The 15,138-nt window shown below is 50.7% G+C and overlaps 1 protein-coding gene across 5 annotated transcripts in view; it reads right to left on the reverse strand.

The window, feature by feature from the left end:
• Positions 1–3,081: 3,081 nt before the first annotated feature.
• The window catches only part of GRINA (glutamate ionotropic receptor NMDA type subunit associated protein 1), a 595,197-nt gene continuing 583,140 nt past the window's right edge, over positions 3,082–15,138 (reverse strand). For all 5 annotated transcript variants that reach the window (XM_042463679.1, XM_042463681.1, XM_042463680.1 and 2 more), the window contains 6 exons: positions 12,389–12,734; positions 11,704–11,816; positions 10,741–10,941; positions 10,452–10,580; positions 9,014–9,157; positions 3,082–4,353 (listed from right to left, as the gene is read on the reverse strand). In XM_042463679.1, the coding sequence (XP_042319613.1) occupies positions 4,204–4,353; positions 9,014–9,157; positions 10,452–10,580; positions 10,741–10,941; positions 11,704–11,816; positions 12,389–12,713 (1,062 nt within the window). In that variant the 5' untranslated portion in view covers positions 12,714–12,734 and the 3' untranslated portion in view covers positions 3,082–4,203. The remainder of the gene's footprint in view (positions 4,354–9,013; positions 9,158–10,451; positions 10,581–10,740; positions 10,942–11,703; positions 11,817–12,388; positions 12,735–15,138) is intronic.

Consider the following 15,138-nt stretch of genomic DNA (forward strand, 5'->3'; position numbering starts at 1 on the left):
CTACTTCTATTGATGCAGCCTAAAATCGCATTGGCCTTGTTAGCTGCCGCATCACACTGTTGACTCATGTTCAACTTGTGGTCTACTTGGACTCCTAGATCCCTTTCACACGTTGTTTCATTCAGCCAGGTGTCCCCCATAATCCTATATCTGTGCATTTCATTTTTCTGCCCTTAATGCAGAACCTTACATTTCTCCCTGTTGAATTTCATTTTGTTAGCTTTGGCCCAGCTTTCTAGTCTATTCAGGTCATTTTGAATTTTGATCCTCTCCTCTGGGATATTAGTTACTAATCTAATTTGGTGTCATTTGTAAATTTGATAAGCATGCCCTCTGTTCTTTCATCCAAGTCATTGATAAAGATGTTGTATAGCAATTTGAGCCCAGGGCAGAACCCCACTGGACACCCCACTGGTCACTTCTCTCGGAGAAGGAGAGCCACTCCACCTCTTGGGCCTGAAAGGGGGGCACCTGGTCTGACATCAGTACTAGGAAAGATTCTGGAGCAGATCATTAAACAGTCTGTGAACATCTAGAAGGCAATGCCATCATCACAAAAAGTCAACATGGGTTTCAGAGAAACAAGTCATGCCAGACAAACCTAATCTCTTTCTTTGATAAAATGACCATCTTGGTAGATGAAGGGAATGCTGTGGATGTAGTAGATCTTGATTTCAGTAAGGCCTTTGACAAGGTTCCCCATGACATTCTTGCAAACAAGCTTGTAAAATGTGGGCTAGACAAGGCAACTGTTACATGGATCTGTAATTGGTTGACCGGCCGAAGCCAAAGGATGCTCAACAATGGCTCCTTTTCATCCTGGAGAGAAGTGACCAGTGGGGTGTCCAGTGGGGCTCTGTCCTGGGCCCGGGGCTATTCAACATCTTTATCAATGACCTGGATGACAGAATTGGGAGCATACTTATCAAATTTGCAGATGACACCAAATTAGGGGGAATAGCTAATACTCCAGAGGACAGGATCAAGATTCAAAATGACCTGAATAGACTAGAAAGCTGGGCTAAAACTAGCAAAATGAAATTCAACACAGAGAAATGTAAGGTATTGCACTTAGGGCAGAAAAATGAAATGCACAGATATAGGATTATGGGGGACACCTGGCTGAATGAAACTACGTGTGAAAGGGATCTAGGAGTCCAAGTAGACCACAAGTTGAACATGAGTGAACAGTGTGATGCGGCAGCTAAAAAGGCCAATGCGATTTTAGGCTGCATCAATAGAAGTATAGTGTCTAGATCAAGAGAAGTCATAGTGCCACTCTATTCTGCTCTGGTCAGGCCCCACCTGGAATAATATTGTGTCCAGTTCTGGGCCCCACAATTCAAAAAGGACATTGAGAAACTGGAGCCATGTGTCCAAAGAAGGGGAACCAAAATGGTGAAGGGTCTGGAAACCATGAAGCCCTATGAGGAAAGACTTAGGGAGCTAGGGATGTTTAGCCTGGAGAAGAGAAGGTTAAGAGGGGATATGATATGAGCCCTGTTTAAATATTTGAAGGGATGTCATATTGAGGAGGGAGCAAGCTTGTTTTCTGCTGCTCCAGAGAACAGGACCCAATGGAGCAATGGAAGCAAGCTGCAGGAAAAGAGATTCCACTTGAACATTCGGAGGACCTTCTTGAGAGTAAGGGCTGTTCGACAATGGAACGCACTCCTTCCTCGGAGGGTGATAGAGTCTCCTTCCTTGGAGGTCTTTAAACAGAGGCTGGATGGCCATCTGTCAGGGATGCTTTGATTTGGATTTCCTGCATGGCAGAAGAAGGGGGTTGGACTGGATCAGGGCCCTGGTGGTCTCTTCCAACTCTATGATTCTATGACCCCTTGGCCTCTCATCCTGGGGGCACTGCCAGGAGGTGCAGAAGGGGACACCTTATAAGGACCTGAGATTTGGGGACTGCTCCAGGGGACCAACCATCCTAATCCTGCCTTGTCCATGATGCGCCAGGGCTACAGAAAACCAAGTCATGGTGGGTTGCTGGGATGAATGGTGAAGTGGAATTGGACTCCTCTGGCAGCCATAAGCCATGGAAAAGGGGGCACCGAGGTAAGTGGTGAGGAAGAAGGAGAAAGCCATGCCTCTCTCTTTGATCCAGACTGGGCCTCTTTAGTCAGAAGAAATAGACAAACAAGGCATTTACCTGAAAGAGGCTCCTTGGCTCTCATGGTTGTCCTCTTGGGAAGGGTGGGTTTGTTATCCTCACAAGGCACAAAGGCAATCCCCAGGAACAAATTTCCCTCTTTGAACATGAACGGTCATCCACCTCGTACCCCAAACAGAGTAGGTCAGGGCCTCCCTGAGACACTTGAGCCGCTGCCAAAAGCCTTCCACACAGGATCAGAGATTGAGAACAACACAAAGACCATTTAGTCCAAGGTCCTGCCATGCAAGAACAAACAACTGAAGCCCCCCTGAAAGGCAGCCAGACTGCCTCTATTTGGAGGCTTCCAATGGAGGCCAGTCCACCATCCTCCAAGGCGGTCAGTTCCCCTTTTGAACTGCATTTGCCACCAGGAGGTTCTTCTTTTCTTGCCAGCTCACTCCATCTTCTACCTGGCAGCTCTGAACATACTTAAACATGGCTCCTGCACCACCTCTCCATCCTCTCTTCTACAACCTAAACATACCCAGCTCCTCTGGCTATTTTTCCTCTTAATGGTCTTACTATCTTGGTTGTCCTCCTTTGGACACATTGCAGCAGAAGAGAGTGGCACTGTCACTTCCTTTGATCTGGACACTGGACTCCATGCAGCCCAGAATTGCAATGGCTTTTTTGGCTGATGCATCAAATTGTTGGCTCATTCTGCAAAGGGATCTTGCAGCACCTTTGAGAACGAGGCACCGCCTCCCTCATGGGGACCACCACCCCAGGGTCAGCCCCTTACCAAGGTTTTCATGAGGCTCCTCACGTTCATAGGGCCACATGGGGGGAGAGTACTGCAGCCCCCTCTGACCCAGGCTGGTGCTGGCCATGCCTCCTCTTTGAGAAGGACCCTTCATCTCCCTCCCACCCAACCCTTCCATAATGTGCCAATAGACAGACAAGACGGGAAGATGCTGAGGTCTGGTACATTCCCACTTTTTATTAGGACATCCTATTGATACAGCTTTAGTGCAAAGGCTGGCCCTGGGGGCACAGTAGTAGTAGTAGTAGTGGCTGCTCAGCATGCAGTTGTGCAGGGCCCCCTCAAGCCAGCCCCATGGGTGGGGGGAGGGAAAGGGTAGGGAAAGGGGGCAGCGCCTACCCACCTGTCTGCCTGCCCACCTGCCCCCCTCCAGGTGACATAAGGGGTCAGGAAATGTCTTCACATCTCGGTATAAAAGGTCGCAGCAAAGAGAGCAAGGAAGGATCCGCTCTGCCCCACATCACAAACACAACACCCCCCCCCAAGCTGGACCGAGGGGAGCAGAGGCACCCAGCTCCTCCGGACGGCATTCAGGAAAGGGAAAGGGGGCCCACAAGGAGCCCCAGACACACACAGGCAAAGCCCTGAGAGAGATGTCAGGCAGAAAGGGCAGAATAAAGGGGGGCTGTCACGGGTGGGAGACCGAATGTGAGCAGACCCCCCCCCCCAAAATCAGCCTTGGCCCCTTGGTGGGTGAAGAAGAAAGAGAGGAGGAGATGGAGGTAGCATGTTGGCATGCCAAGGGAGGAGGAGGAGAGTCCTCAGAACTAGATTTAACATCTCCAGATCAAAATACAAAAGAGAAGGAATGTGTGGGAAGAGGAATGGAGGAGAAGAGAGAAAGAGAGAGTGACAGAGAAGCGCAGCCTATGTACAGCCCCCCAAATCTCCCCATGGCCAGCCTCCCCCACTCCCTCCTGCCCACCACCCTCCCAAAAGACTGACCCTCCCCTTTGGGAAATCCCCCCCTGCACCCCTTCCTTTGCCCCATAGCCTTCTCTTCCCTGAGAAAGCACCAGCTTGTGAGGGGAGAGAAGGGCAATGCCTCAGGTGGGCAAGAACACACACACGCACATGCACACTCCCACAGTCTCACACACAAAACCAAAAGGGGGGGGGGGGGGGGGCAAAAGGAGAGGAAGGGGAACCACAACGATAAGAAAGAGATGGGGGTCTTGTGAGGAAGGGTCCCTACAGTGATGATGATGATGACGATGGCGGCGCCGCTGCTGCCAAAAGAGGGAGCCACATGACCCACCGCCCGCCCGCCTTTCTGGCGCTAGTCCTTGGCCCGCCCGATGATGGCCAGGATGTAGAGGAAGATGTTAATAATGTCTGTGTAGAGGTTGAGGGCGGCAAAGATGTATTCCTCGGGACTGAGGGCCAGCTGCTTGTTGCCCAGGATCATCTGGGTGTCCACCGCCAGGAACTGCAACCGGAGAAAGAGAGAGGAGAGGGGCATTAGCGGGCTCCCAGGACCACCACCGCCGCCGCCATCCCTGCGAGGCTCTCCCCAGTTCCCATCCCAGGCCAAGAGGCCCCCCCCAGCCAAAACCTGAGACCCAGAGACTCAGCCCCTGGTGATGCCAAATAGTGAGGTGCATTGCATGACAACCACAATGGCTCACAGCTCCTCATTCAGACACTAGAGGCCTCATTCCCACTTACAGGTAAATCAGTGTGCAATCCGAATCAATGGATTCATTTGACATCAGAGCAGGGTTCCCACTACATTTGCCTGATCGCATTTCCCCCCTCTAAAATAACCCACTTGTGGTTCACATTCATGCATGAATCGATTCAAAATGGACCCGTTCCAGCCAGGCAAAAGGCAAATTTAAATCCATTCCGATCCACATCTGGTCCACACTTGTGCAGAATCGATTTATCAAGAAAGACGTGGGAAAAGTCAGCATCAAAAAGACATGGGTTAAATAGGTCTGGCTTCAGTGATTTGGTTTAAGTGGGAACCAGGGTCATTTGAACTGGTTCAAACCGATTTGTGATCCGTTTTAAAAGGTAGTGGGAACCAGGCCACATATTCAGAATGCATTTTCCTGTCTGGGTCCAACATTAAGCTGGAAACCTTTGCTAGTAGGGCTGCTTCCGGATCAAGGTGGAAGGAGGGGATCCTTCCTTCTCACTTACTTTGGGAGACAGGATCAGGAACCCGCAATAAAGAGTCCTTGCTTTTGTGGTTGTTGTTGTGGTTGTGGTTGTTGTTGTTGTGTACTTCAAGTCATTCCTGACGTATGGCGATGCTAAGGCAGTTCAAACCTACCATGTGTCAGGATTGGGCCAAACTGGTCCAGAGATTATTGTTCTGGGGGCCCCGTGTGCATCGAGGGTACAAGGACGGTTATCCTGGGTCTATTGTTTATTTGTTGCTTGCTGTGTTTTATTATTTAATGTAAATATGTAGTAATATGTATTGTGTTTTATTACTCTTGTAGAATGTATGCCAAAGGCAGGTTTATTTTATGTTATTCTCTTCTATTTTTAGCTGATTGTATGTAAATAAAGCTTAATAATAATACAATCCAACAGTGCCCTATGTATGTATGGTTGCGCTATGTAATGGTTTCAGCTGGAAGGAATGAGGCAATCTTATGATGCCACACTTGGTTCTGGTTCTGTATGAATCTGCTGGGGAATGTCAAGAGTATAATGAAGGGTCTACATCAGGCGTGTTAACTGACATATATAGAGCCATATATGCTATAGCTATAGATTTATGATGATATGATTGACGCATTGTTCCTATTAGCTGGTATTGTGTGTAGAAACTGGTTCTATCATTATGGGAGGGGAGGAATGTGGATTTGCTGTACAGTGGTGCCTCGGGTTACGAAATTAATTTGTTCCGCCATTCCTTTCGTAACCCGAAAATTTCGTAACCCGAAAAGGCTTTCCGTTAGCACTGGAAAGCCTATAGCTGCACTTTGCAGCATTTGAATTTTGCGCCGAAATGAATTTCGTAACCCGAAAAATATTTCGTAACCCGAAACAGTTTTTGCCAATCCAACTTTTTCGTATCCCGGAAATTTCGTAACCCAATCATTTCGTATCCCGAGGCACCACTGTATATGTTAAACCATCAGGGAACACACATTGTTAGTGGCTGATAGATGGTTATAGAGCTGGATAAATGGGTGATGCCTTTATATTTTAAACATGTTAGCGGCACAGTCTAGGAAAGGAGTGTGTAGGAGTGTTTTTCCTTTCCTGGTTTGATAAGGTTTGATAAGAGAAGATGGCCTGAGAAAGAAGGGAAACCAACCAAAGGAGAGGCAAATGTTTGGGAAATGGGAGTAAAAGGAATAAGTCCACCCATTTTGTAGAGTGGAGCTATTGCTTTGATGGCCTTCTGTTTGATGTTTGTGTGTTTCGGGTTCAGTTCTGCCCAAGAAACCTTACTAGTTGCATCCCTATGACTTTATAAATAAAGTTTAATAATAATAATAATAATAATAATAATAATAATAATAATAATTCAGAAATTAATAAAAGCTTGCTGATCATCCTCCAAAGCCTGATTTACAGAGTTTGGGGGAAGGGGTCAACTAGTTCTGACATAATGGGGTCTTCTTTGTCATTGCCATCCTCTACTTGCTTTCATTGCAGCCTAAAGACCCTATGCACAAACACATTAGCTCTCTCAAGGGCCTAAATGCCCTCAAGGCACCAGATTCCCATCTGATCCTGGAAGCTAAGCAGGATCAGCCCTGGTTAATCCTTGGAGGGGAGACCATCAGGGAATCCCAGGTTCTGTAGGCTCTGTTTCCAAGGAAGGAACTGGCAAAACCACCTCTGAGGATTTCCTTGCCTAAGAAAACCCTCTGAAATTCATGGGATCATCATACATTTACAGACGACTTGAAGGTGCGCGCGCACACGCACACACACACTAGCACATGATCTAAATACTGGGACCAGATCCTGACTTGGAAGCTAAGCAGGCCAAGCCCTGGTTAGTCCTTGGATGTGAAACTGCTGACAAATCCCAAGTGCTGTAGGCTCTATTTCAGAAGAAGGAACTGGCAAGGCCACCTCTGAGGATCCCTTGTCCAAGAAAACCCTATTTAAGGCAGGTCAGAGTGGCAAAGTCATCTGAGTGTTGGACTAAGACTCTGGAGACCAGGGTTTGATCCCCAGCTCAGGCATGAAACCCACTGGGATCTTGGGCAATAAGTCACACTCTCTCAGCCTTGAGGGAAGGCAATGGCAATCCTCCTCTGAACAAATCTTGCCAGGAAAACCCCATGATAGGGTTGCCTGGGTCACCATAAGTCATAAGCAACTTGAACACAACAACAACAACAACTACCCTAAAGCTGGGTTTCCCAAACTGTACTCTGGGGAGCCCTTAGGGCTCCGTCTGGACTTCCAAGGGCCTCTGCAGCCGCTCCAGGAAAATGAAAAATAGAAATTGAATGAAATTAAAGAATAGGAATATAGTCTTATATATACTCTTAAACACCATTAAGTTGTAAGACATAGGGTAGGCCTCTTAGGGGCTCCCCCATAGAAATAAAGGCTCCGTAAGTCAAAAAGGTTGGGAACTCTGCCCTAAAGGCACTATAACCAGTCTGATCTTGGAAGCTAAGCAGGGTCAACCCTGGGTAGTCCTTGGATGTGAGACAGCTGACAAACCCCAAGCGCCATGGGCTATACACTTGTCTGTCCATATTCACTAGGGTTCGGGGCACAAGACCCCCGTGAATATGGAAAAACTGCAAGTAACAAAAACACCACGTTCTGACCTGAGAGGACACCACTCTAGGAATCTCTAGGTCCTCCAGGGCAACGTCCGGCAGACACTGACCATAGAGTTGCGCTGGAGGAGCTACGAATGCCCAGTGGAGTGTTCTCTCTAGGAATCTCTAGGTCCTTCAGTGCGACTTTTAGTTAAAGTTGACCACAGAGTTGCACTGGAGGCCTTAAGAGATTCCTAGAGAAAGAACATATTAATCAAATCTGGGAATAATCAAAGCTGCAAATATCAAAGCCGCAGATGTGGAGGGATGAGTGTATTTCAGAGGAAGCTACTGGCAAAACCACCTCTGAGATTCCTTGCCTAAGAAAACCCTCTGAAATGAATGGGGTTGAAACAAGGCGACAGGCGACTTAAAGGCGCATACGCACACGCACACGCACACCTTGAGGAGAAGAGAGCGGAGGGGAAGTCCTTGTGCCCCAATGACTGGGAAGGAAAGAGGAAGCTAACTAAGCAAGAATACTAGAAAGCCTGCAAGTTGCAGCAACAAATTAATCAAGGCTTGTGCTTTTGTAGCTAAGCTGGCAATTTGGACCCAGCCCTTTCCTCTTGCCTGGAATCCAGCCCCCCCAAAAACGGGAGAATCTGCACCTCGGCTTCTTGCTTGGGACGGGCCCTGAAAGGTGGGGGGCTCTGGGGCAGGCTGTGGGATCTGGCCTGTGAAGAACCCTCATTCCGCTGCAGAGAAGGAGAGGACATGGGGCGGCTGGACTGAGGGAGAGGTGGGGAGCAGGGCTGGCCAGTGATCCACTGGGATGACCCCTGCCCCCCAGATACACACACAAATGGGGAACTGGCCCCTTGAATCACCAGGTGCTCCCTGCCAGGGCATCTAGCGAAGCAGCATCTCTGGGTTGTTCAAGACCCCACAGCCCCCATAACCTGGCATGCAAGTGGGAGAAGGGTGGGCAACTGAGAGAGACCAGGGGGCTGCAGAAGCCCTTTCAAGAGACACTGGGGGGCTGCACCCCTCCCCAGCCACACACCTCTGGAAAAGAAAGCAAAAAGCATTTTGTCCCCAAGTGCCTTCTTGTGGGTGCAGGGGCCATGTTTAGGCCCAAGGAGAGGCTTTTAACTGTTCACTTCCTTTTTGAAAGAACCCCCCTGGCCCTAAAATGGCTTGGTGGGGGAAAATGTGGTGAAAATGTCCCCCAGGCCCCTTGAGGGGATCTGAGGGGCTTTCTGGCTCCTTGGGCCGCATCTTGCCCACTCCTGGAAGGGGCACCCTTAGAGAACATGGGGCCAGCTGGCCAGTCAGAGGGGCTCAATGGGGATGCCCCCTGCCACCCACTTGGCCCAGAGGCAGACTCACACAGGTGAAGAGGAGGGCGCCCAGAGAGGCGTAGACGATCTGCATGATGCGGTTCCGGATGAAGATGCAGAGGATGGCGAAGATGAAGAGGACCATCAGGCAGACGATCAGCACCCCTCGGCACGAGGTGAAGTCGTACTTGGTCTGCAGGGGTAAGGAAGGCCCAAAGAGGGACAGGGGTCAGTAGGGCCCCCAGATGTGCCTCCCCAACCCCCAGCCCTTAGGCCAGCCTCCCCCCAGCCCCACCATGACTAGCTCTGTCCCAGTGGCCCAGTTCAGCTAGCATTGGGTCATGCTTGGTATTGATGAGGCCCAAAGGGCACTTGGCTGCACAAAATGGTAGAGCCTCTCTTCATTCCAGCCTGACCTGTACAAAGTGGCACACCTGCCTAGTTTTATACTTAATATAGCACACAAATAAGCAGGGGAACTCACTGCACAAGATATGGTGATGTCCACCAATTTGGAATCCTTTTAAAAGGGGAGGACAGAAATTCTGGGGGGTGTCAGTAGAGGCCAGACAGGATGGGTGGGTCAGATGCCAGGAGCTGCCCACTCCCAAAAAGGACTAGGAGGGCAAAGATGGGCAGGAAGGCCCCTTCCCTCTCAAGCCCTACTTGTGGGCGTCCCATAAACCCCTGCAGAGAATGTGTTGGCCTGATCCAGTCAGGCTCTCCTTCTGCTCACTGCCAGTGATGTAGTGGTCAGTTTCAAGGTGTGGGCTCCCTCGGGACAGTCTCAGTAGCCACACTCCGTCCCACACACTGGGGGCATGTAAAAGCTCAGGTTGCTGTTTTGGTGTGAAACCATTTCTAGCTATCTTCTTCGTCTCTATCAGGACCTGGTCTTTTGCAGAGCTAGTGGCTCTTGCCTACTCACATCCTAGCCAGCCCTAAATACTTTGGAGTGCAACAGGGAACGTCCCTAACTAAACACCCTTGACTCCCCTCTCCATCCACAATGAGGATGGCAGCCGAACCCACAGGAAAGTCCAAGAGCAGGGTGGCAGACAACGACCACTGCTGTCCCTTCTCCTTGGAAAGCCCTGGGACTTCTTGAACACACCCTACAACCCGTTACGCTACTGAATGAAAGAAGTAATGGAATGTAGGGGACCATCGCACAGAACTCCAATTGTCCTGAACTCTGTGTAAATGCAGCACAATCCAGGAAAAAGATGCCCCCCCATGCAGAGGTCTCTTGCCCCCTCCCCAAAGCCTTTCCAGGCACAGGAGGGCCCAGCTGAGGCTCTTTTGCTGATCCAAGAGCAGCTGTACACTCACAGCAGAAGAATGTGGGACCATGGCGAACAAGGGCCCTAGAGAGGACCTTAATGGAGCAGGTCCCTTTGTCCACAAGGAGGTGGGGCGGGTGGGTAGAGACCCAACCAGCTTGGCACATTCACGGCAAATGGAGGGGAGACAAAAGGTGCACCCACCTGCAGGGAGAAGATGACTACCGTGAAGCAGACGACTGTAGTGATGCCCACAGCCATGATGACGGCCTCCGTGTCATAGAAGCTGGCGATCATGCCCACCATGTAAGAGAGGCTCACTGTCAGGATGGACTGGGGAGAAGGAAAAGAAAGGAAAGGCAGCCCCGTTGAGTCTCCAAGGACACCAGAACCTTTCCTGGCTCCATCCCTCACTACCTGCCCATCTCGCTGCCTTGCTGGACCCCATCTGCCAGTACCAGTGTCCTCCCTGCTACCCAGTCCAGCTCCCTACCAGGGCCACAAGGTTCCAGGGGTGCTTGCGCCGGAACTCCCCGCAGCAGCTGAGGACGATGAGGGAGATGAAGAAGACAGCATAGGAGACATAGTACGTCCAGACGTTTCTCCGCACAAAGCCCTTCACGCCTTTCACGAAGGTGAAGATGGCCACAAAGGCAAAGGTGACTGACAGCTGGATGGTCAGCACCAGGAACACCTGCGGGGCACAAGGACAGGGGCTCAATCAGTGGGGATCTCCAAAGGCCAGACCCACTCCAACGCCAGTGCCCACCCTCAGTGGCGTCATCGGGGGTGTGAGAGGTGTGTGGACCACACTGGGTGATACCCCAGAGGAGGGGTGACACGTAGCCGAGCACATTCCCTCCCTCCAGTGCTCTGGGCACCTTCCCTATCTCCCTCCCATGCACCATTTTGCTCCAGAGTAAACTAGCACACAGGGATGTTCTGCACCCACAAGCCCCCCCATCTGGGTTACACCTGGTGGAGGAACACCACTGCCAATCCTGTTCTGGAAGGGGTCATGGGCACCATGTCCAGGGCAAGGGTCTTCAAACAGGTGGGATAGGGTAGGGGGTGGCTTTCATGTTGGCACTTGCGGGTTTGATTTCACACTTTTTGCCTGAGTAAGAGTCACGCAGCCTCAGACATGCCTGTTTGCTGGAAGGGATTCCCCCACACACACCCACAGCAGGTCATCAGGTTCTCAGGTGACATCTTGCTCATCCCTGCAACTTGGAACACTTTGCACATAGGACCAGCCCTGTCACGTTCTGCTTTCCAAAGCCATGTGCTCTTCTGCAGTCAGGCACCACCACAGGGCTGAGGATGGGATTTGAATTCATGACCCCACAGCTTGAGTGACTCTTATGGTGACAGTCTCAGGCCAGCCCATTCCTCCTCACCAAGCATTTCCACCACCGCCTCCCCTCTCCTTCTGCACCCCTCCCACATTCCTCACCTTGCGGATGAAGGCCTGGCGGATGTTCTTGTCATCCCAGTTTGTGGGGGGGAAGTCCTCGTTGTCGTAGTAGGAGGGCGGCCCATCCTCATGGTAGTTGCTGTGCAGTGGCGCTGGGGACAAAAGAACAGTGGAGCCAGCTGCCAAGGTCAGGGTCAGAATCCATACCCACATCCCACCTCTGCCCTACATGCTGTCCCTCCGAGTGCTGGAAAGAAGGGGGCATTTCTGTGTGGTGCAGGCCCTCCTGCCTCTCTGGTCCTGCCTGCCTCCTGAGTCCCCCAGCCCTCATGGCAGCGGGGGGGGGGGGGGCGCTCACCGATTCGCGCGGATGTGGTGCCTGCTCTCCATACCACATAGACAGGGCGTCTCACTCCATCTTGGAGGCCAGAAGGCAGCAAGAGAAGAAAGGAAGCTGAGCGGGGCCCCGGAGCAAAGCCCCGTGGAAAAGCGGGCCCTCGCTCAAGGGGCTTCCCGTGGGGCAGGCCAGACCCCTGATGCAAGGATGCCTTGACTAGAGGGGTGGAGAGCACCACCTGGGAGAGCAGCTCCCTCCCCACCCATAACAGCCACACCTGTGCAAATACCCCCAACACCTGTGCCAAGTAGACGGGGACGCCCCTCTGAAATCCCCATCTTCCTAGGCTCTCCTCTCCCCCACCAACCCACCACGCAGGCAACTTACAGTTTGGGTCCTGAGGGACTCCTGGATGTGGTTGAGCGTAGGGCCCCTGTGGGTACGGCCCCTGCGGATATGGCCCCTGCGGGTATGGCCCCTGTGGGTAGGGCCCTTGTGGGTAGGGTCCAGCCGCTGGGTATGGACCTTGCGGATAGGGCCCCTGTGGGTAACCAGGCTGGCCATAGGCCACAGGCTGGAACGGGGGCTGCGGGTAGGGGGCCGGTGGGTAGGGAGGCTGGGCGTAGCCGGGTGGTGCAGGAGGTTGCTGTCCGGGGAAAGGTTCGCCCGACACTAGGAAGCTCTTCTCGTGCGACATGACTGCCACACTCATGGGTGCGCCACCACCTCAGAGCTAGAAAGAGAGAGAGAGAGAGGATGAGAGACCAAGAGGAGAAGAGCCCCAGAAGGACCCCTCCCCAACCACCGACCCCCATGGCCCACCATTCATTAATGGCTTTCTCCTTCCTTCCATGGGACTCAGAGCGGTTCACAGACCAGATTAAAACCAAGCCCCATTAAACAGCTAAAAAAGATAAATTATAATTAAGTTATCCTGTTAAGACACCGCTAATTCTAAATGGTATAACTTCTTGCCATGACATCCCCCCATATGCAAATGGTATGCAAAAAACATAAATACAGTGGGTCCTTGTTATCTGCTGGGGTTTGGTTCTTGGATAACAAAATCTGTGGCTGCTGAAGTCCCATTAAATGCAATGGCTTAGTAAAACGGGGTCACTTAGATAAAATAGAAAATCAAGGTTTGCTATTTGGAATTTATGCTTTTTCTGAAAATGTTCAAGCTGTGGATGCTTGAAGCGTGGATTAAAAAATACATGGAAAGGGGGGGGGGGCAGGCTGTATAACGTTTAATATGAAAGTGCATTTAAAAACAAAACAAAATCAGAACAATAAGAATAAAAGAGTTCAAGGGTGGGTCTTATTCCAGGCTATGGGTCAAATGCTATCTTATTCCAGGGCATGAAGAACATCCTCCTAGTTACCCAGGGATGTTGGAGGAAGAAGTGGCAAAGCCGTGGGGCTCCTGCATGCTGGCATAAGGGATCTGCTCCTTGCACCCACATTTACCCAGAGGAAGGGGTCCCCACCTTAAGAATTATTATTACTACCAGCTCCCCCCCCCCTCAAAGCAGGGGGCTTCCCAAACTGGCAAGAGGCAGGAGGTCCCTAAGGGGTCTCTCTTTTGCTGCTCTCTGTGTGTCTAAGAGGAAAGTCTTTATGCTAAATAGAAAGGATTATACCAGGCTAGGAAGGCAGCATAGAGCTTGGAGTGCCTTGCCCAGTAATTAGCTTAAGAGGCTGCAGAGTTCCAAAATGTCAAAGTACTGTACGTCATTTCATCCCTGGCGCCCCTCATTAAGCGGCCCCTGGCTCCTTGCACAGTCCCTTTAGAGGCCCTGTCAAGCGGAAAGAGACCAGACCGGACGGACCAGACCCACAACCTCCTGCATTTCTGCAACTGGGCCCCAATTCCCTCTAAGTGGCAATGCCAGGGTGGAGTCACCATTGCACACAATATTAAACTGGTTTCTTGTTGGGTTGCAGATTTGTGTTTCTTGCCTTCTCCAGTGCTGGAAAAACGTTCCTTACCTTACGAAAGAGACCCCCAGGACCACTAATGCATTTGGATTCAGTCACTTAAAATAATGCATGCTGTCAATGAAACTCAACATTGCTGACCTAACATTAAAGCATTCTGTATGAATTCTAGATTCTAGAATCCACAACATTTCAGTACTATTTATTGATTTGCTTTACCTATCTGCTGCCTTTCTCCCACGGAGGACCCAAGGGGCTTCCAGGACATAAGTTTTAGAGGAGTAAAAATGAATTTTAAAACCATGCAGACACTGTAGGGTTTTTTTTGGGGGGGGGGGGGGGGGGGGGGGTGGACATTTTGCTGGCATCTGTGGTTGGCATGGAAGAGAGTGGGGTACATATACTGTTGGTTGAGAGGAAGCAATTTACATCCTGGGCACAAAATGCTGCTTGAAAACACTGAAATTCTGGACCATGCCAACAACTATCAAGTCGGAAGGCACAGGGAAGCCATTGAAATCCACAAACACCTGGACCACTTCCGCAGGAAAGAAGAAACCCTTAAACTGAAAAACACCAAAATCAAGACCCAGTGAACGCAAATGCAAATGCCAACCACTCAGGGCCAGGGGCTTCCCAGCAGACAAGGGATCATTAATTAAATAGACCCCCTGAGACCTTGCCATTCAATCCCAGAACAACACACAGATGAACAGGCAAATCATTTCCTCTCCACCAACAGTATATATATCCCATTCTCTTCCATGCCAGCATTCATCCACTTATGGGAATCAAGATACACTACATCTGCAGCATTCCCTTCATCCATCGAGTGGAAGACGCTGCTGGAGTCTCCTTCTTTGGACTCTTTGAAGCAGAGGCTGGATGGTCATGTGTCCCAAGGGGTGCTTTGATTGAGAGCTCCTGCATGGCAGAAGAGGGGGGGCTTGGGTTGGATGGCCCTTGGGGTCTTTTCCAGTTCTAGGATTCTAGGATCTTTTGTGCCTTTGACCTCAAGCCAGAAACAAGCCAGGAAAGCCAACACAGCCAAGGAGCTACATAACTTCCCAGAATTCAGCTGCCATCAACAGCTGAGTCCCAGCATTTGGGATCAGCTGATGTTTCTGGACACTTTTCAAAAGGCAGCCCTGCAAAATACTGCTGCTGCTGCTGCTGCTGCTGCTGCTGCTGATGAT

The sequence above is a fragment of the Sceloporus undulatus genome, chromosome 4 (assembly GCF_019175285.1).
Source record: "Sceloporus undulatus isolate JIND9_A2432 ecotype Alabama chromosome 4, SceUnd_v1.1, whole genome shotgun sequence".
Classification (NCBI taxonomy): Eukaryota; Metazoa; Chordata; class Lepidosauria; order Squamata; family Phrynosomatidae; genus Sceloporus; species Sceloporus undulatus.